At 38.5% G+C, this 23,348-nt stretch overlaps 1 protein-coding gene across 3 annotated transcripts in view; it reads left to right on the top strand.

Moving 5' to 3' along the window:
- Window positions 1-23,348, top strand: part of Rbm41 (RNA binding motif protein 41) — a 54,659-nt gene that overhangs the window by 8,794 nt on the left and 22,517 nt on the right. The window contains exon 5 of one of the 3 annotated variants that reach the window (XM_087600701.1): window positions 3,684-3,933. The exons of the other annotated variants lie outside the window; for them this stretch is intronic. Coding sequence (XP_087456827.1) covers window positions 3,684-3,799 — 116 coding nt within the window. The 3' untranslated portion in view covers window positions 3,800-3,933. Of the gene's footprint in view, window positions 1-3,683; window positions 3,934-23,348 lie in introns of those variants that run through there. 3 annotated transcript variants of the gene reach the window in all.

Below are 23,348 nucleotides of genomic sequence, written 5' to 3'. Positions count from 1 at the left end.
GAATTGCTGGATCTTATAATTCTGTTTCCTTTTTGATGAACCTCCCTACTGCTCTCTATACAGACTGTCATTTTGTATTCCTACCAGCAATGCATAGAAGTTCCGGTTCCTCTAAATTCTCAGGAACACATGTTATTTTTGGTCTTTTCTCTTTTTGGATAATTGTTACTTTAAAAGGCATGGCTTATCTCATTGGTACTTTTGATTTGCATTTTCCTACCTAATGCAGCTGTGTTTTTTTCATATATTATTTGACCATGTATCTTCTATGAATAGCTATCCATTCAAGTATCTCCATATTAATCACTTCTCAGATACATGATTTGTAAATATTTTCTCTTGTTTATGTCTGCCTTTAACTTTTCATAGTATCCTTTAATGCATAGAGTTCTCTCATTTTTCTTCCCTTATTCTGCTTTTCTGAGACAGGGTTTCTCTGTGTAGCCCTGGCTGTCCTGGAACTCACTCTGTAGACCAGGCTGGCCTCAAACTCAAAGATCCACTTGCTTCTGTCTCCTCAGTTCTGGGATTAAAGGTGTGCACCACCCCACCACCACCAGGCCATTCTCCTTCCTTATCCATGCTTCTGTTAGCATATCCAATATCAAGAAGCCATTTCTTCTATGTTACCTTGTAAGCCATTTTATTTTTTGTGTTGCTGGTTAGTCTTTGATCCATTTTGAGTTAATTTTGCACATGGCATAAGATAAGGCTTCAGTTTCCTAGTATACTTGCTGCTATTCAGTTTTCCCAGGACCATTTTTTGAAGACTTCTTTCTGCACTGAATAATCTTATTACTCTGTTCAAAGATCATTTACCATATGGATGAGAGTTTATTTCCAGGCTCTCTGGTGGTATATGTGTCTGGCTTTATACCAATAGCATGCTGTTTTGTTTTGTTTTGTTTCTCTTTGTTTCGTTTCATTTCTTTTCCTTTCATTTGAGACAGGGTCTCTCTACAAACCGTGTTTAGTCCATTTAATGTTGCAAACATTGGCATGCCAGCTGGTGGTTTTTATGATGCAGGTCTTGTTGAGGCAAGCATATTATTGAGACTATAGGTGCAGCTTCTCATACGTGTTTGACTGAGGTTTTTAGTTTGCTTAAAGTATTAGCTTATGTTGATAAGATTTACATTTATTATTTTGTTCATTTGTTTATAGAATTAGTTTTATTTAGTATGCCATTTTAGTTAGCTTGATGAAATTCCTTCCACCCCCTACCAGTGTGTGTGTGTGTGTGTGTGTGTGTGTGTGTGTGTGTGTGTGTGTCTTTTATTCCCTACCTGGTTTACCTGGTTATCTTAAGGATTACAATTAACATCTTAGATTAAACTAATTAGATCATATTCATGGCAACATAATTTTAATCATATTTAAAATGTGGTTATGTTTCTGTTCTCTTAAACTGTTACCAGACAGATTGCATATGTGTACATTTTTAAGTACAATAGCAGTTTTGTAATTACTGCTTTACATCAGATCAGATGAAGAGTAATTAGAAAGGAAAGGACACTTGTACCATGTTTTCTGTTTACCTATGTAGTCAACTTTAGGAGTGCTATTCCTCTTATTCATTCATTTTGACCTAAAGGATTTATTTTCTTGTAGGGTATATCTTCTGGTAATGAATTCTTTATCTGATAATTTCTTCCTCAGTTGTTTGTTTTTTTTTTTTTTTTTAGTTTTATAATTTATTCACAGGGTGTCATAGCAGGAAGATATTACAATCACAAAGATGAAATAATTGTATTTCAAAAGAAATAGTCATTCTTAGTGATGAGCTCATCAATTGGTTATTCAATACCAAAATGATCAACCCTGAAAACATGCATACAAATAACATTATACAGACTCAGCTAACCGCATATATGTATTTTGGAATATATAGTCTCTAGAATCACAGAACTTAAGGAATACCTCTATGTATCTATGTATTAAGGGAAATTATTGAAATGACTTATAGTTTGTAGTCCAAGTAACTCAACAATAGGCAGCTGTGGATGGGAAGTCCAAGAATCTAGTATTTGCTCAGTCCCACGAGTCTAGATGTTTCAGCTGGTCTTCTGTGTAAACTGGAATCCTGAAGAAGTAGATTGCACTAGATATAAGTAGAAGCAAAATGAAGATTAAACACTTCCTTTCTCCATTGTCTTTGAACTATGTACATACACCACACACACACACACACACACACACACACACACACACAGAGAGAGAGAGAGAGAGAAAGAGAGAGAGAGAGAGAGAGAGAGAAGAGAGAGAAAGAGAGAGAATAACTTTAAGTAATCTATAATGTATATATTATTTCCCAATGTGTGAAACATTTTCCAAATTCTCATATCCACTTACATACTTTTTCTTACACATAATATTTTGATATTCCCAATAGAGAGTATACACACAATCTTTATCTTAAAATTTTACTATATGGTTAGCTGCAAGCATCCTCATCTGTATCTGAAAGGCTCTGGTAGATCCTCTCAGGAGACATCCATACCATGTTCCTGTCAGCAAATACTTCTTGGCATCAGCAATTGTGGCTCGGTTTGGTGGCTGCATATAGATAGATTGGGGCAGTCTCTGGATGATCTTTCCTTCAGTCTCTGCTCCACTCTTTTCTTTCTTTCTTTCTTTTTTTTTTTACCATTTAAACATTGTTTACTTCCTCATAACAACTCATTTCACCAAAATATAGATGGAATTTAAGTTGTCCAAAGTCACACAGTGTATCTATTGATTCAAACTTGAATTTGGCATAACATTCATTTTTTTTTAAATTTAGAGAATACTTTATTAGTTTTTGTAATCAAACCCACATAGATAAGACCTTACATATTTAATACAGTGTGTTACCCCTGTACAAATGGAAAAAACTTAAGTTCAACATTTCTAGACCAATATGGCTGTTAATTTCTGTACACTGCCAACTCAACACAGTAAATGGGGATACTTTTTTCCAAAGTTGACAGCACAGCTAAAGTTTCAAAAAATTCAAATTATATATCTGTATATATATATATTTATATTTATATAAAAAGAACAATAATAGCAGTGTGTTATGCATCAACAGCAGCAACCGCTTTTCCAGGTTCTGCAGTCATCTGAACAAAACTGTAGAGACATCCAGCACACTCCATTAAAAAAAAAAAAGTAAAAAAACAAAACCCGAGAAAACAGCACAGTTCTGTTACTCTTGTGGTACCTGGCACCATTTTTTTTTAATTAGCTTCTCAATCATCATCTGGAAAGAAAACATTCTGAGCAACATCATTAAAAACAGCTCTGATAAAGCACGGTCACTACTACGTATCATAAAGCAGGTACAAGCTATTTTACATCCACAGAGGTATGATACAGTAGTGTCCTACATCTATAATACTAGAGGATACAATTTAAAAGGCATTATTTGAGACTTGATTCTACTTTTCCAGCAGAGGGCCCAAATGATGGTGTGACACAGCTTTGTAAAGAAACATACTCTAGACAGGATTTCCTTTCACTAGTGGCACAGTTCTAAGGATTCATTCTCTCCATGAATGTCAGCTAAAACCGTTATTAAAAAAATGAAATATCCCTAGAACAAAACCGTATAACCACCGGATTCACATGAAGATGACCTAGTGGAGACAAGCTGCACCTCACCTTACCAACAAGCGATCAAATCTGTTATGTTTAAACAGTGAGACCTCCAAGGAAGGAGATGCCAAGTAGTGCTTCAAAGCTTCAGACCACAATCAAACACAGCATCCTTTTCAACAGAAGCAGAAGCTCATCTGAATATGCTCAAGGATGCTGACATCAACATTTAATCATCTCCTCACTCATCCAGGAAGAAGGGGAGATCAGTTACTACTGTACTTTATTGTGTTCAAACAAATCACTATGTTACAAAAATAGCAAGCTGCCATAATAAAAAATAAGGCTCCTCTATCCAGCACCAGATAGCATCATTTTACTTTCAAGCCTAGAAATTGCACATGTGTGTATAAACCAACCGAAGATGAGGATTGAGAGTTCATCTTGGTGGATTTTTCCTTTGATGAATATGAAGTGTCCTTCCTTATCTTTTTTGATGACTTTTAATTGAAAATTGATTTTATTTGATATTAGAATGGCTACTCCAGCTTGCTTCTTCTGACCATTTGCTTGGAAAGTTGTTTTCCAGCCTTTCACTCTGAGGTAGTGTCTGTCTTTGTCTCTGAGGTGTGTTTCCTGTAGGCAGCAGAAGGCAGGGTCCTCATTGCGTATCCAGTTTGTTAATCTATGTCTTTTTATTGGGGAGTTGAGGCCATTGATGTTGAGAGATATTAAGGAATAGTGATTATTGCTTCCTGTTATATTCATATTTGGATGTGAGGTTATGTTTGTGTGCTTTTCTTCTCTTTGTTTTGTTGCCAAGATGATTAGTTTCTTGCTTCTTCTAGGGTATAGCTTGCCTCCTTATGTTGGGCTTTACCCTTTATTATCCTTTGTAGTGCTGGATTTGTAGAAAGATATTGTGTAAATTTGGTTTTGTCATGGAATATCTTGGTTTCTCCATCTATGTTAATTGAGAGTTTTACAGGATACAGTAACCTGGGCTGGCATTTGTGTTCTCTTAGGGTCTGTATGACATCTGTCCAGGATCTTCTGGCCTTCATAGTTTCTGGCGAAAAGTCTGGTGTGATTCTGATAGGTCTGCCTTTATATGTTACTTGACCTTTTTCCCTTACTGCTTTTAATATTCTTTCTTTATTTTGTGTGTTTGGTGTTTTGACTATTATGTGACGGGAGGTGTTTCTTTTCTGGTCCAATCTATTTGGAGTTCTGTAGGCTTCTTGTATGTCTATGGGTATCTCTTTTTTTAGGTTAGGGAAGTTTTCTTCTATGATTTTGTTGAAGATATTTACTGGTCCTTTGAGCTGGGAGTCTTCACTCTCTTCTATACCTATTATCCTTAGGTTTGATCTTCTCATTGAGTCCTGGATTTCCTGTATGTTTTGGACCAGTAGCTTTTTCCGCTTTACATTATCTTTGACAGTTGAGTCAATGATTTCTATGGAATCTTCTGCTCCTGAGATTCTCTCTTCCATCTCTTGTATTCTGTTGGTGAAGCTTGTATCTACAGCTCCTTGTCTTTTCTTTTGATTTTCTATGTCCAGGGTTGTTTCCACGTGTTCTTTCTTGATTGCTTCTATTTCCATTTTTAATTCCTTCAACTGTTTGGTTGTGTTTTCCTGGAATTCTTTCAGGCATTTTTGCGATTCCTCTCTGTAGGCTTCTACTTGTTCTCTAAGGGAGTTCTTTATGTCTTTCTTGAAGTCCTCCAGCATCATGATCAAATATGATTTTGAAACAAGATCTTGCTTTTCTGGTGTGTTTGGATATTCCGTGTTTGCTTTGGTGGGAGAATTGGGCTCCGATGATGCCATGTAGTCTTGGTCTCTGTTGCTTGGGTTCCTGCGCTTGCCTCTCGCCATCAGATTATCTCTAGTGTTACTTTGTTCTGCTATTTCTGACTGTGGCTAGACTGTCCTATAATCCTGTGTGTCAGGAGTGCTGTAGACCTGTTTTCCTGTTTTCTTTCAGCCAGTTATGGGGACAGAGTGTTCTGCTTTCGGGCGTGTAGTTTTTCCTCTCTACAGGTCTTCAGCTGTTCCTGTGGGCCTGTGTCTTGAGTTCACCAGGTAGGTTTCTTGCAGGGGAAAAGTTGGTCCTACCTGTGGTTCCAAGGCTCAAGTTTGCTCGTGGGGTACTGCCTAAGTCCTCTCCGCGGCGGCAGCAACCGGGAAGATCTGCACCGCTCTTTCCGGGAGCCTCCGTGCACCAGGGTTCCAGATGGCGTTTGGTGTTTTCCTCTGGCGTCTGGATGTGCACAGAGTGCAGTCTCTTCTGGTTTCCCAGGCGTGTCCGCCTCTCTGAAGGTTTAGCTCTCCCTCCCACGGGATTTGGGTGCAGAGAACTGTTTATCCGGTCTGTTTCCTTCAGGTTCCGGCAGTGTCTCAGGCGCAGGGGTCCTGCCTCTCCTGGGCCCTCCCCTACGGGAACCCAGAGGCCTTATACAGTTGCCTCTTGGGCCAGGGATGTGGGCAGGGGTGGGCAGTGTTGGTGGTCTCCTCCGCTCTGCAGCCTCAGGAGTGCCCACCTGATCAGGCGGTGAGGTCTCTCTCCCACGGGGTTTCCTCAGTTGTTTATTATAGTTTTTATAAACATACTATTAACCTAAATTACTTATTACAAAATAATGAATTTCATTGTGACATTTTCTTATGTGTTATATTTCTTAGATAACATACTTTAGTTGTAGTTATGTACTACTTCTTCTTTTCCCTCTCTGAAGAAGTTTTGATGGATTTTCATCACTTTTGGTGACAGCCTTCAAATTTCTGGTGCGCAGCCTTCTCTTGTAGCACAAATATTCCACCTTATTGCTTCTGCCTTTTGTGGCTTCTGCTAAGTCAGTTGTTATTTTTCCTTGGATCTCTTTCCATGAGTCTCTCTCTTCTCTTGAGTTGCTTTTGTAACGGTTCACTCTTGGGCTGGAGAGACAGCTTAGTCAATAATGTGCTTGCCTTGTAAATGTGAGAACTTGAGTTCAAACCCCAGAACTCACATAAAAAGCTGGGCATAGTGACATGTGCTTGAAATCCTGGGGCTAAAGAGCAAAGTTAGATGGATCCCTGAGCCTTCCTGCTTGGAGAACACCAAACCAATGAGAGATCCTGTCTCAAAAAGCAAAGTGGATGGCTCCTGAGGAACAACAGTGAGGTTATTCTGTGTCCTGTACATACGTGGTCACTTATGTACATGTCAAGCCTCTGTAATATGAGTCACCCCTCACACGCACACATACAGACACATACATGTGCATGCACACATGTATATACACACAAATATTTACTCTTTGCATTCTTTTTTGGTAGTTTGGATGTGTATATATAAGACTATATTCCTTTGGGTTTATTCTACTTTGAGTCTGTTGAGCTTTTTTGATGTGTAGATTCTTCTTTTCCATCAGTTCGGAGATGTTGCTGGCCATTGCTTCTCGAAACGTTTTCTTTTCCAGCCCCCACTTTCAGCCTCTGAGAATCCTGTGATCTGTCCGTGCTGTCTTTGAGGGTTAATCATTTGTCTCATTCTCTGAGGCTGTTAATATTTCCTTGCCCTTGTTTGTTTTTCCTTCCTGGACTGCATTATTGTTCTCTGAGTAGATAGTGGGGTTATCTTCAAGTTGATGGAGTCTTTCTTCTGCTAGCTCAAATCTGTTAAGTTCTATTCGTTCGGGAAGTGGTCACGTCAGTAACTGTGCATGCAGCTCCAGAGTTTCTGCTAGGTTCTTCATTTTCATTTCCTCTGCTTAGTTTAGTTTCTATTTTATCAGATAGTTTAGAGTTTTTTCCTTCAGTTGGTGAAGGAACTTAGAATAACTGTTTTAAAGTTTTATCTAGTTAGCGTGATTCTGTTGATTCTTTTTCTCTTCCTATGTATGGGTCATACTTTCCTCTTTCATTATAATATGTTGCATTTTTGTTGAAAATGAGAGATTTTAAATAGTATAATGTGGAAATTCTAAAAACCAGTCCACCATTGCCACTGCCCCATGGATCTGCTGATGCCATTATTTAGTAAATTTCTTTTGTATTGAATTCTAAGAATTATGCCTTCTCTCTGCTTCCTTAGCAAAGTAATCCTCTAAAGATTGAAAAGAGTTTCTTTCCTTAAAGTTCTTGAACCAGAATGTCTATCATCCCTTGCTTGAGGGTCTATGCGTGCGTAGCTCGGAACACTCTTTCAATACTCAAGGCTTGCTGGCTCTGCCTTTGACGTCACTTACCGCTCATGCTAAGCCTAATGTCAGCCCAAAGTGAGATAGTAGGGTCTTCTTGGATCCCAGCTGTCCTGGGCACATATACAGATTTGTTTGTGTTCATTGCCTCCCAGATTCTTGGGAACATATCTGAATCTTTCAAAGTCTGCTTTTCCTTTTAAGTTTCTACAAGGATTCTGTACATTTTGATCCTCCTTGCCCTTCACTCCCTCCCCTCCCGTCCTTCATGTTCCCCTTCTCCACATCTCACCCTCCCCATCTTCCTGTGCTTTTATTTTTTTAATACCCGCAACAAGTACAATTCCAGCAGCTCATATGTGCATGAGTAGAGGGCAGTGCACTAGAGCATAGGCACCCTACCGGGGGCCATATCCTTTCAGAAAATGACTCTGCCTTCTATAACAGCCATTAACTGCCAATAACTCCTCAGCTCAGGGTGAGGGTTTATGTTTCCGTGGCCCCTGCCCCACTCGCATTCTGGAATGCTGGCTGCCTTGATCCTGTGTGGGATCTTTTCATTGGCCCCTTTTAGCTTCCAGTGTTAATCCCATGTCAAGCAGATGTACTGTATACAACTTCTGCAGTTCATTTTGACAAATGCCTTGGGGATGAACTCTTCCTACAGTGAGGGATATCAGTGAGCTCAAAGACAGACAGTCTTCAGGATGTAGCTTTCCCACGGGTGCCAGGCATATGAAATAGCAGAGTTTCTGAGGGTGGACTTTTGTGATGTTCTAGAACTCTTCTACCCCTTTGAGTTCAGCTGCTGCCAAGTTACAGCTTCTATAATGACAGTAATGTTCACTCTTTTTAGGACTTTGAAGCTGGGGAAAAGAGATGGGATTATGAAAAGTTGAAATGCTACACACGTTACTTACTAATCTTACTTTTTCTTGAAATACTGTTCCATGTTTTATTGCAAGCATTTAATTTTCTCCCCAAATTGATTTTGACTTCTTTTTCCCAGTGTTCTTTTGCTTTTAGGACACAGATCTTTAGAGGTTTTTACTTTGTCACTCCAGAAATGCCTTCTCGCCATCATTTTACCTCTGCCCTATTAATATTATTGCATTGGGGGAAGAGAAGGCTTTTATAGCATGGAGCTGGGTCATTTTTTTTCTACTTTATTGAGTTAGCATTTACTGCATACCATAAAACTCGTTCCTTAAGCGCACAATTCAGTGATTTGTGGTAAATTTATAGAATTCATCAACCATAACAACAATCTAGTTTTAGGACATTGCTGACACCTCAAGGACTGCTATTAGTTTTTGTTTATACTCGAATCTCGGGCAGCCAGTGAGAAAATACCCGTCCCTATGGGTTTACCTACTTGGGACATTTTATATAAATGATTGGTGCTCTCAACTTCAGTATAACGTTTTCATTATATCTAGAACATTCTATCTAGAGCTAGTATTTTTCCAGTGTTTCTTCAGTGATTCGGTGTACATGCAGAGAATATCTTCAACCCTTACCCAAGTACTTTGCAATCTCAGCTTCCCTTTCTTGTTTGCACAGAGCCTCATGGTTAATCAAAAGTGACACCATGTGGCTTTTTCAGGTCTTTCCTGAACATGCACAAACCTAAGTCTGTGGATTGTCTGTCTGTCTGTCCATAGATATGTATGTATGTGGGTAGACCTGTACATATGCTTGATGTTTTTAAAACCTCATAAACCTTTCATTTCCTAGATTTTGCCTTTTGAAGCCTTTTATTAACTTGTGTTTTCTCCAACTGTTATCTTCACCTCTATGAAATTCAACAATGGCCTATGAATATTTTTGCCCAAAGCTCCTAGAAGAAAAGGTTGTGATCACTTTCTGAGCTTTGAGTTTGTTCAGATAAAGGGAGTGTCCTTTGAATTTCCTGAAGGAAATTCCACACGGCTGCTGCCTCATTCTTCGCCCTCTACTGGTGGCCCCTGTTGCTGTTTTTTGTTGTTTTTTTTTCCTCTAAGATTTCAAATCACAGGCTTTGAAAGTTAATCACTAAAATAGGAGTTGGGATGGAAGTAGGGTATATTAAAGCTCTGAAAAACTAATTACTCTTACAGAGATCCAGCTATTCTTCCTAAGAGATCTTTCCCAGGGTGTTTGACTATTTTCTAGAATTTTAAGAGTTGGTTCTAGCGATTTTTCTTATTGCCTTTTTAGAAAAGATGTTTCAAAGGGTCCTACTCTGTTTTTTCTGACATCATTTTAATGGCATGTAGTTCAAAGCTCTGGTTTGTGATTTTGATGCCATGTAAGCTACTGCTTTTTGAGACTTCTTTTTTTGGTCTTATAATGACAATTTCTTTCTAACTCAGGGTCATATCAATTTTCTTCTGTGTTCTAAAAGACTACAGTTTCAGCTCACACATTTAAGTCTATGATCCATTTTGAGTTACTTTGGCGTATGGTAGAGATTTATATTCCTCTGGGTGCACACACACGCGCGCGTGCGCACACACACACACACACACACACACAGATTATATATACAATTAGCATTACATATAAAAACACTGCCATTCACATTAAAATTGTCTTGACACCATTGTAGAAAGTCAATTTCCCATAAATGTATTTCAACTTTTTTCTTTCTGTTTAGTTTCTTGTTGTATTTTATAAGGGTCTCATGTAGTTTAGGCTGGTCCTGAACTACTATATAGCCAAGGATAGTCTTGACCATCTGATCTTCTTATTTCCACCTTCCAAGTAATAGGATTAAGCAGCTAAGTCTGGCTGTCTTTCTATTTTCAGCAACTTGATGAGTTCTGAGCATGAATTCCTTCGTTTACATTCTAGATCTTTAACCACTTAGCTGTCTACTACTGTTTATTATCCACAGACTTCAGATGGACCCATATATTCTCACCAAGTTTTGTAACTCTACTTTGTGGGTTAGGCTAGGTAAGCTTTCTAACTCCACTGCGTGAGACAGATGGAGTGAAGGGAGTTTATTTTGTCTTACCTAGCTGATACTTTGGAAGGCTTATTTATGCCAGTCATTGTGCTGAACACTTTTTTTCAAACTGATGCATTTACTTCTGGCAACAGCTCCATAAGATGTGACACTATTACATATATTTTACCAATGACAAAACTGAGCTTCTGAGGAAAATAAGTAACTTTCCCCAAACCCAGATATTAATTAGATATGCTGTCCCTGAAATATACCATGTTTAGAAAAATCAATTATGCGTTGGCCATGGCACTTTTTTTAAAGATTTATTTATTTATTATATATAACTACGCTGTTAACTGTCTTCAGTCACACCAGAAGAGGGCATCAGATCCCATTTCAGATGGTTGTGAGCCACCACGTGGTTGCCAGGATTTGAACTCAGGACCTCTGGAAGAGCACTGAGTGCTCTTAACCACTGAGCCATCTCTCCAGCCCAGCTATGTTTTTGTATATGATTTCAAAAGAGTCTATCTTGAAACTGCCTTCTTTTCCTTTGCTGTATGGAAGGGAACTTCAGACTTCTTGTATACCAGGCAAATGCTCTGCCACTGAGCTAGATCTCCAACTGTTGAGGTCTGAAATATACTCTTTGGCCGTGATTTTTCTCCTTTTGGTTATTTTTTTTTTCCATTTTTGAAAGAGTCATGCCATGTAATGCTGACAGGCCTGGTACTTGCTGTGTGGCCCAGGCTGGCCTTGAGCTTTTGGTAACCAACTGCTCTAAGTCTTTCAAGTGTGGAGATAACAGGCCTGCACCACCATGCCCAGCTGTAGTCTTCTTACCTGACCAGCTCTCAGAATTCTCTTAGATCTGTTATGCCATGTCTTTAATGTGTCGAGATCTCTACTTCTTTTTTCTTTTTATTAATCATTCCATTAGTTTACATCTCAAATGGTAGCCAACTTCCTGGTTACCCCTCCACAACCCATGCATCCCTCATCTGCCCTCTTCTCCCTCCCCTTTACCTCTATGAGGGTGCTCACCCACCCACCCACCCTCTCCCACCCCACCGCTCCAGATTCCCTACACTGCAGGTCTCTACTTCTTTTTCCTTTTGCTTTGTAATCTCTCTTCTTTGGCCTGGTTGGTTCCTCTTCCTTCCCAGTCTCATTCAGATTCAACCTCAGAGAATCAACCAACCAACCTACCTTCCTCCTTCCTTCCTTCCTTCCTTATTTCTTTATTTCTTTATTGTCTCTATTTCATGCCTCTTTAGACAAGTCTCAGCTGATTGTCTTTCTTTAGCCTGCCTTGTGACCTCTACTGGAGAAAAGTCACGTTGGGTCATTAGTACTTCACTAAATTCCTCATCTCTGGCGCCATCTAAAGCTTGCCCCTTCACCCCTCTGTCTGTATCCCTAGTCCCCAATCAGCTCTCTGTTTCATTCCTTATGAGGACTGTTGGAGACCTTCATTCCTTCCCCTAAGCTACCCTTGCATTATTTTTAACAGATGGCTTTCTGTCCAATTCAAAGCCCAAGAACTTCCATCCGCGTCGTCCCCCAGCAATTTGCTGACTTGCTTTCTCATTCTCCCTTTCTTCTCCCTTCACTGAGAGATAGGGGGCTCTGGTGCTTAGCGCTAATCTTTATACTCCAGGGCTGGATTCCATCCTTATCTCCCAAGGGAGTTCAGCTGGCCATCTTTTCCTTTGAGGGCTCTAACATAATAACCATTGGGTCATTTACCAGTTTCGCCTGAGTAAAGACCTTCTATCTAAAGAACTCGAAAACTGGGGCAGGAGGAAGTCCTTTAGCATTTTAAGTTCTTGAATAAACAAAACACTTGGATATTCTTTTACTATATACCTTAAGTAGCAGTTAGAGAGCCAGAATGATATGCATCTGTTAATATTGTTGATATCTTAAGTAGGGAGTTATTTTTCTGATCTTTTTGTTTTCAATGAAAACTTTCAAACACCCAGAAGAGTAAAAAAGATTTCCCACAAACACCCATTATTACATCACAGTCTAGATTGTATCCTTGATATACTTTATCACATATCTGTACTTCTAAATACGTATCCATCCATTTTGCTTAAACATGAATTTTGGTTTTTTTTATTTTTTTATTTTTTATTGGATAGTTTATGTATTTACATTTCAGATGTTATCCCCATTCCTGGTTCCCCCCCTCTCCCATCCCTTCTTCCCCTGCTTCTATGAGGATGCTTCCCTTCCCACCCACCCACTCCCACCTCAACACCCTGGTATTCCCCTACACTGGGGGGTCCAGCCTTCACCGGACCAAGGGCTTCTCCTGCCATTGGTGCCCAACAAGGTCATCCTCTGCTACATATGCACCTGGAGCCATCGGTCTGTCCATGTGTACTCTTTGGGTAGTGGTTTACTCTCTGGGAGCTCTGGTGTGGTCTGGTTGGTTAATATTGTTGTTCTTCCTATGGGGTTTGTTCCCCCTTCTAAGAAGGACTGAAGCATCCACACTTTAGTCATCCTTCTTGAGTTTCATGTGGTCTGTGGATTGTGTCTTGGGTAATTTGAGCTTTTGGGCTTATCAGTGAGTACATACCATGTATGTTCTTTTGTGACTGAGTTACCTCACACAGGATGATCTTTTCTAGTTCAATCCATTTGCCTATGAATTTCATAAAGTCATTTTTTTAATAACTGAGTAGTACTCTAAAAGTTGATATAAATGTATACTCTCAAATACATCAGCATTCATATTGTTGGCTATAGTTAAATATTTATTTTGATTCTACCTTCATAGAATTTTCATGTTATTAAATATATAAACCTTAAGTGTTCATCTGCCCATTTATAGACAGTGTATGGTTCTGAATAGTGATCTAGTAAGAAAGTGGATCCGCTCTTCAGGCACTGGTTTATATCATTTGCCAGTTTCCATGGTCTACATATTTCCACTGTGGACAGTTGAAGGCTATACCAATCTGTTATCACTCAGCAGGGAGTTGAAAATGGGGGCACACAATCGTTAGGCCATCTGCAGCACATGTTACATGTGCATAACCCAACACTTGTCAAATCATATAGATTACCATCATTCCAGAAATTCCCATCATACTTCTTTCCAGTAACTCCCATCCTAGTCATCCAGGGGCAAATACACTTTGATTTTTTCTTCCCAGTGTAGATTAGTTTCTATACTGTCTAAATAGTTCTGTCCTATTCTAGAACTTTTTATAGATAAAACAATACACTAACTACTCTTTGTGTAAAACTTACCTAATTCAACATAAAGTTTTGAGGTACACTGTTACGTATACCAATAGTTTATGCCTTTCTCTAGCATACTTTGTAGAAGAATTTTAGATAATCATTGTATTAGATTCCTAAGGCTGTTAATAAATCACAGAAATATGGTTTTGTATAACAGAAATTTATTTCCTTCACAGTTTTGGAGGCAAATCAAAGTATTGATGGGCCAGTCTTTCTGTTGGCGTTAAGAGCATATCCATCCTAACCTTTTCTAGCCTATACCGCTTGCCGGTACTCCTGGATAGTCTGTAATGTGTAGATACATTCTAATCTTTACCTTTGTCTTCAAAATGGCATTCTCTTTGTTTCTATATCTTCATTTTACCTTTTGAGTGTTGTATTCATTAGGTTTCCAAGGCACCCTAGCCCAGTATTGACTTATAGTTATTTAACAACAGATTTAATTATTATATTATCAAATACTACCAGTTTGAGGTTCCAAGTAGAGATAGATTTTAGAGATATTCTGTGCAACATAGTACCCTCTGTCCTCGGATCTCTAAAATTCCATATTCTACCCAGTACATGTACTATACATTGCAGACTACATTTACATGTTAAAGAGTCTCACACTTCATTCTTTAAATCACTTAAGCAGGCAATGGTGGCACATGCCATTAATCTAGCACTCAGGAGGCAGAAGCAGGTAAAATCTCTGAGTGTGAGTCTAGCCTGGTCTACAGAGCAAGTTCCAGGATGGCTGGGACTACATAAACAAAGAAACCCTGTCTTAAAACCCTGTGGATGAGTTTCAGGATATAGTCCATCTTGAAACAAAATTTCTTTCTTCCTACCCAGAGGCTTGTGTAATTGAAAAGGAAATCATGCTATGTAATGGTGAGGCAGGCATATGATAGACAGCCCCACACCGAAAAGGCAAGATAGCAGGAATAAAGGGATTACTGAACAAGTTAATCACGCAACAGAGCAAGTTTTATTCCTTAGTGTACTCTGAACGCCTTTTCTGACCTCTGCAACTGGTTCTTTCCTCTTGGTCATCCTTCATTTTCTCCCAGGTCTGCCTCCCACCAGGCTCCCAGTGGTTCTGGTGAAGAATTATCAGATGCCTTATCAGCCTTGAGGAAGTCAAGAGAGCCATTCAGTTAGACCCGAGGCTCTCTGCAGATCCTTCTCAGATAATCCTGTCCTTTTCTCTGGCTTCTGGTGGTGATTGAATCTGTGAGTCATTCCCAGAATCTTCCAGTAAAAGTTTATCTGGCCACAGGCCTGGACCCTTTTCCAGAACACTCTCTGGTTAGCTTTAGGATTTTTCAGCTTATCAAATGTTGGTTTCTTTCTCCCTAATAATTAGATTTACAATTTCTATCTTTTAAAAAAAAGATGTATTTATTTATTTTTTTTATATGAGTATACTGTAGCTGCCTTCAGACACGCCCGCCAAAAGAAGGCATCAGATCCCATTACAGATGGTTGAGAGCCACCTTGTGGTTGCTGGGAATTGAACTCAGGACCTGTGCTCTTAACCACTGAGCCATCTCTCCAGCCATCAATTTCTATCTTTTATGTTACAATTTTATTGTGAGCATCAAGAAGAAACAGCTCTTGTCTTTCACACTTTGCATGTCTCATTTTCATATCTAAATTTGTTACTTACAAGGTAGCTTTTACCCCCAGTAGCATGAAAGCACTTCAGCCAAATTTCTGCCACTGTATAACAAAGATCACCTTTCTTCCAATGTCAAATATCACTCACTACTTTTTCCTAAGACCTCTCTCGAAATTCAGTTAATACTTATATCTGTAGCAACATTGTATTCATGATGAATATGGACACATGCATATACATATGCATACACATAGTGTCTAGGGTTACATGAGCTTTATTTACTATTCACTTCTTTCTTTTTTTTTTCTTTTTTCTTTTTTTCGGAGCTGGGGACCGAACCCAGGGCCTTGCGCTTGCTAGGCAAGAGCTCTACCACTGAGCTAAATCTCCAACCCCTATTCACTTCTTTCTAAGCCTTTACCACAACTGCGTTTAAAATCTGTGTCTCTGCCAGTGGACTCCTGATGGAAATTTGGGCTTATGCTATTGCAAGCGTCAAAATTCTTCCAGCATCATTCCATTTCCCAGTCCAAAACATGGATTGGCTTTGTAGGGTTACCATAACAAAACAACAGAAATCTAGTGTCTCGTGGTTATGATGTTGGCTAAGTTGCTTCCCTCGTAAAGCTCTTGGTGTGTCATAGTCCTCTTATCACTGTTTCTGTTATCACATGTATTTTCTTTCTATAATTGTGGCACTGTGTCTTCGTTGGCCTCCTCCTAAGAACACCAGTCTTTGGACTTAGGCCCTTTCCTGAGCTGTATGATTTCATCTTGATTAATTATATCTGCAAAGACCTCTTTCTCCTTTGAAACTGCATTCGGAGGCTTTGGGATATTCTTCAACCCAATATGTTTATTACTGCCTCACCCTCACCTTTCATTTACATTTGTACAAACTGTATGTTTTAAATGACAAGAATGATCATTCTGAAGGCTACTTCAAACATTTATGTTCAATAAGATTAGTAAATAGAGCAGTGGAAAACTGTAAAAGCCCTAGTAAATAGAGCAGTGGAAAACTGTAAAAGCCCTGTATGCCCCTCACAAACCACAGCCCCCTTCTGTTCAGGTGTAATTACTGTCCTGATTTGTGATAATAATTTTCTTTTTACTACTTATATATCCATCAGATATATAAGTGTCTACTTTTTCCTGTGATTAAACACTGCTAGTCAATTGAACTGCACATATACTGGGTCTTCCTTTTCTACTTAATATTATATTTGTGAGATTCATCCATATTACAGTTTGGAGCTATAATAAATTCATTTTCACTGAAATATAGTATTCCTTTTTACGAATACTGATTTTTTGTTGTTGTTGTTCTGCTACAACAGGACATTTGGAATTAGCATCATTATCAGTCTTGCTACATGATGCTTCTTGTACGGGAATCCTGGGAATACATACGTGAGTTTTTCAGGATTTATACCTTACAGTACAATTGAGAGATGACACATTCCCAAGTCCTCAACTTTAATAAATATTAACTAAGATCTGAAGGATTTCCCCGAATTAACATTTCAGCAGTTGTGGAAAAAGGCTCAGGTTGCTCCATACCCTCAAACTACAGTCTAATAGATGTTTACTACGTTTCCCTTCTTCTTTAGTCTTGGAGTTAAGAATCAACATTATTACTGTTATGCTTTACAGTTTAGGCCTTATTCAAGTTTTATTTAACCTATCATTTTGACATTTTTGCAGTATGGAAAAGAATTAAAATAGTACCCGCTAAACTACTTGAAATAGCTGTCAAATGAAAGTAGGATTTATTCTTTTACATTTCTATGTGAGAGAGTGGTTCACTTATTTGTATGCATGTGGACCATGTGCATGCCTAATACCCACAGAGACAAGAAGACATTCAGCCTCCTAGAACTGTTGTTATGGGCAGTTTTGAGCTGTGATGTGTATGCTGGGAAACAAATATGGGTCTTCTGCGAAATTAATAAACACCTTAACTACTGAGGCTTCCCTTCAGACTGTAGGGTTTATTTTTAAGTATTTCACTATGTATTTCCTAAACGCAGTTTCCTATATAACCGTAATATTATGACCATCCTTGAGAAAATATTGTGTTACTACTGTAATTTTCTCTAATATACATTTTGTAATCAAATTTCTGATCTTATCTAGGATATAATTATGGATCACACATTGCATTTAAATTGCTTTAGAATAACTCTTATGGTGTGTGCGTGCGTGCGTGCGTGCGTGCGTGCATGTGTGCGTGCGTGTGTGTGTGTGTGTGGTATGTTAAATAGTGTTGTTTCCATGCATTTATACTTAACAGGAGTTTGTATTTAATTTCATTTTCTAGATAGCAAGTCACAAGGGGCACCTCACAACTTGATTGAACATGTGATCAGCGTCCTTTGTGAATAGGCCTTGCATTATTTGCCTGTTTAACAAATGTGAAAATGCCTAGTTTCGTCTTTGTGTCTTTGTGTCAGGTGTTGTCTTGGTTCAGATGTCATTGTCATTTTAAGCCTGTATCAGTACTGTATCAGAACTTGAGTTTGGCCGGACTCAGTGGTCTCCAGCTACCTACTCCTTACTGCAGGAAGGAGGAAGCTCCACATGTTTGGGCGTTGTGCGTATTGGACATTCTATCTTCAACTGTCTGATATACTTCCCTGTAATCTATACAGATTCTTCTATATAAGGCTATGGACTCATTTGTTGGTTATATGAGGTTAGGGTATCTATTCTCACTCTATTTATTTCACTCTTTATGATACCTCTTGATAAATAAAGATTTTCATCTTTATAGGATAAAGTGTTTTAATATTCTCTTTATGCTGAAGGCTTTCGGTGTTCCTGTTAATCAATCCCTCCTAGTGTGAATGTAGGAAGGTGTAGTTCTTTGTTCAAAATTTTAAAGTTTTTGTCCTTTACATTTAGGTCTTTAATCTACCTGGAACTGATTTCCGTATATATTGTAGTTTCTTTCTTTATCCTCACATAGATAGTATCTAACCAACAGCCAGAGTCTACATCACAGTTAACTTCTGTACAATAATAACAGGCATCCTGAAGCTCTGCAGACTCACATGGATTTTACACTTTCACTGCCAAGCTTGCTTTATGCACTTACCCAGTTCCAAAACACATTCCTCAGTGGAGTGTTTGAGTCTTGTGTCCATTTGTAATTTGGTGGCGTATCAGTCGTTTTGGTAGTATAGACTGAGATTTGTGAAGGCAGGTCCTTTATAGGCATGATGCTTTTTCTGATCCATTGTCTGTCTTTCCTTATGTTCTTTTTTTTTTATTAACTTGAGTATTTCTTATATACATTTCGAGTGTTATTCCCTTTCCCGGTTTCCGGGCAAACATCCCCCTCCCCTCTCCCCTTCCTTATGGGTGTTCCCCTCCCAACCCTCCCCCCATTGCCGCCCTCCCCCCATAGACTAGTTCACTGGGGGTTCAGTCTTAGCAGGACCCAGGGCTTCCCCTTCCACTGGTGATCTTACTAGGATATTCATTGCTACCTATGAGGTCAGAGTCCAGGGTCAGTCCATGTATAGTCTTTAGGTAGTGGCTTAGTCCCTGGAAGCTCTGGTTGCTTGGCATTGTTGTACATATGGGGTCTCGAGCCCCTTCAAGCTCTTCGAGTTCTTTCTCTGATTCCTTCAACGGGGGTCCTATTCTCAGTTCAGTGGTTTGCTGCTGGCATTCGCCTCTGTATTTGCTGTATTCTGGCTGTGTCTCTCAGGAGCGATCTACATCCTGCTCCTGTCTGCCTGCACTTCTTTGCTTCATCCATCTTGTCTAATTGGGTGGCTGTATATGTATGGGCCACATGTGGGGCAGACTCTGAATGGGTGTTCCTTCTGTGTCTGTTTTAATCTTTGCCTCTCTATTCCCTGCCAAGGGTATTCTTGTTCCCCTTTTAAAGAAGGAGTGAAGCATTCACATTTTGATCATCCGTCTTGAGTTTCTTTTGTTCTAGGCATCTAGGGTAATTCAAGCATTTGGGCTAATAGCCACTTATCAATGAGTGCATACCATGTGTGTTTTTCTGTGATTGGGTTACCCCACTCAGGATGATATTTTCCAGTTCCAACCATTTGCCTACGAATTTCATAAAGTCATTGTTTTTGATAGCTGAGTAATATTCCATTGTGTAGATGTACCACATTTTCTGTCTCCAATCGTCTGTTGAAGGGCATCTAAGTACTTTCCAGTTTCTGGCTATTATAAATAAGGCTGCGATGAACATAGTGGAGCACGTGTCTTTTTTATATGTTGGGGCATCTTTTGGGTATATGCCCAAGAGAGGTATAGCTGGATCCTCAGGCAGTTCAATGTCCAATTTTCTGAGGAACCTCCAGACTGATTTCCAGAATGGTTGTACCAGTCTGCAATCCCACCAACAATGGAGGAGTGTTCCTCTTTATCCACATCCTCGCCAGCATCTGCTGTCACCTGAGTTTTTGATCTTAGCCATTCTCACTGGTGTGAGGTGAAATCTCAGGGTTGTTTTGATTTGCATTTCCCTTATGACTAAAGATGTTAAACATTTCTTTAGGTGTTTCTCAGCCATTCGACATTCCTCAGCTGTGAATTCTTTGTTTAGCTCTGAACCCCATTTTTTAATAGGGTTATTTGTCTCCCTGCGGTCTAACTTCTTGAGTTCTTTGTATATTTTGGATATAAGGCCTCTATCTGTTGTATGATTGGTAAAGATCTTTTCCCAATCTGTTGGTTGCCGTTTTGTCCTAACCACAGTGTCCTTTGCCTTACAGAAGCTTTGCAGTTTTATGAGATCCCATTTGTCGATTCTTGATCTTAGAGCATAAGCCATTGGTGTTTTGTTCAGGAAATTTTTTCCAGTGCCCATGTGTTCCAGATGCTTCCCTAGTTTTTCTTCTATTAGTTTGAGTGTGTCTGGTTTGATGTGGAGGTCCTTGATCCACTTGGACTTAAGCTTTGTACAGGGTGATAAGCATGGATCGATCTGCATTCTTCTACATGTTGCCCTCCAGTTGAACCAGCACCATTTGCTGAAAATGCTATCTTTTTTCCATTTGATGGTTTTGGCTCCTTTGTCAAAAATCAAGTGCCCATAGGTGTGTGGGTTCATTTCTGGGTCTTCAATTCTGTTCCATTGGTCTATCTGTCTGTCTCTGTACCAATACCATGCAGTTTTTATCACTATTGCTCTGTAATACTGCTTGAGTTCAGGGATAGTGATTCCCCCTGAAGTCCTTTTATTGTTGAGGATAGTTTTAGCTATCCTGGGTTTTTTTGTTATTCCAGATGAATTTGCAAATTGTTCTGTCTAACTCTTTGAAGAATTGGATTGGTATTTTGATGGGGATTGTATTGAATCTGTAGATCGCTTTTGGTAAAATGGCCATTTTTACTATATTAATCCTGCCAATCCATGAACATGGGAGATCTTTCCATCTTCTGAGGTCTTCTTCAATTTCTTTCTTCAGAGTCTTGAAGTTCTTATTGTACAAATCTTTTACTTGCTTGGTTAAAGTCACAACAAGGTACTTTATATTATTTGGGTCTATTATGAAGGGTGTTGTTTCCCTAATTTCTTTCTGGGCTTGTTTCTCTTTTGTGTAGAGGAAGGCTACTGATTTATTTGAGTTAATTTTATACCCAGCCACTTTGCTGAAGTTGTTTATCAGCTTTAGTAGTTCTCTGGTGGAACTTTTGGGATCACTTAAATATACTATCATATCATCTGCAAATAGTGATGTTTTGACTTCTTCTTTTCTGATCTGTATCCCCTTGACCTCCTTTTGTTTTCTGATTGCTCTGGCTAGAACTTCAAGAACTATATTGAATAAGTAGGGAGACAGTGGGCAGCTTTGTCTAGTCCCTGATTTTAGTGGGATTGCTTCAAGTTTCTCTCCATTTAGTTTAATGTTAGCAACTGGTTTGCTGTATATGGCTTTTACTATGTTTAGGTATGAGCCTTGAATTCCTATTCTTTCCAGGACTTTTATCATGAAGGGGTGTTGAATTTTGTCAAATGCTTTCTCAGCATCTAATGAAATGATCATGTGGTTTTGTTCTTTCAGTTTGTTTATATAATGGATCACATTGATGGTTTTCCGTATATTAAACCATCCCTGCATGCCTGGGATGAAGCCTACTTGATCATGGTGGATGATTGTTTTGATGTGCTCTTGGATTCGGTTTGCCAGAATTTTGTTGAGTATTTTTGCATCGATATTCATAAGGGAAATTGGTCTGAAGTTCTCTTTCTTTGTTGTGTCTTTGTGTGGTTTAGGTATAAGAGTAATTGTGGCTTCGTAGAAGGTATTCGGTAGTGATCCATCTGTTTCAATTTTGTGGAATAGTTTGGATAATATTGGTATGAGGTCTTCTATGAAGGTCTGATAGAATTCTGCACTAAACCCGTCTGGACCTGTGCTCTTTTTCGTTGGGAGACCTTTAATGACTGCTTCCATTTCCTTAGGAGTTATGGGGTTGTTTAACTGGTTTATCTGTTCCTGATTTAACTTCGGTACCTGGTATCTGTCTAGGAAATTGTCCATTTCCTGCAGATTTTCAGGTTTTGTTGAATATAGGCTTTTATAGTAAGATCTGATGATAATGGTGTCTTAAAGCACAAATGTTTTAATGAAGTCCAATTTAGTATTTATTCTGTTATTATTTAAGCTTTTTGGTATCTTAACCAAGAAATCTTTCCTGGAATCAAAGTTAAAAAAAAGTAGTCCTCTCTGTGTTCTTGTAGAATACCTACTGTCTTTGTCCTTATATTTAGATCTGTTTGTTATGCATGGAAATTTGTGTTTGTAAGGTATGACATAACTTCTTAATTTTATATCAAGATTTCCAGTTGATAAACACTGTATCTTGAATTTCCTTGTATTATTTTGTTTCTTTGATCTGTATTTATGACTTTATGTCGCAAATCCTTACTGGACCTTTATAGTGAGTTTGACAATCAAGAGTAAGTCTTCCAACTTTACTTCTATCCAAGGTCTTATATATCCCTGCAAATTTTGTCAAGACTCTTGTTGATTTTTCTACATAAATGCTGAAATAATGGAGATTGGATTGAATCTGTCATTTAATTTAGTGACAATTTCTCCTAGTCCATGAACAGACAATGTCTCTTCCTTTATTCAGATCATCTATAGTTTCATTAAGCATTATTTTTATATAACTATATATATTTATATTTTATAGTGTACCAAAGCTCTACTTCTTATATTATTTCTAAACATTTTATTCATTTTGACACTCTTATAAATAGAATTGTTCTGCTTTATTATCTTATTCTTCTCTGCAAGTATACAGAGTTCTGTTGGGTTTTGTTTTCATCTTGTATTTGTCTAACATGATCTAATTAAATGTTTTATTGATTATTTTATTCTAGTGGTTTCAATATGACTAACTTGGACTTTTCTACACGGGAAAAATGTGTTTCCTATGAATAGAGACAGTTTTTCTTGTTTTCTTGTCTGGAAACTTATTGTTTACTTGGTTTTTCCTTCTGTTTTTCAGAACCTTCAGTACATTGTTGAATGGAAGTAATGTGACCTAGTGGTTTTGCTTTATCCCCAATCTTCTTTTAGTATAATATTTTTATTAATTCTTTGCTGTTCAAACTCAGCTTCTGGATGGAGGACAGCAAGTGCTCTCTTCAGAGGGAAACATCTGTTTTTAATCTATTAATCTTAGCTCCAGGTTTTCTATACCAGCTCTCTACTTTCTTATGGTTATTATGATTAATTACCACACATTGGGTAACCTAAAGCAACAGACTTCTTCTAGTATAGACC

The sequence above is a fragment of the Rattus norvegicus genome, chromosome X, assembly GCF_021556685.1.
Source record: "Rattus norvegicus strain SHRSP/BbbUtx chromosome X, alternate assembly SHRSP_T2T, whole genome shotgun sequence".
NCBI lineage: Eukaryota > Metazoa > Chordata > Mammalia > Rodentia > Muridae > Rattus > Rattus norvegicus.
This window is presented reverse-complemented; position numbering and strand designations above follow the sequence as displayed.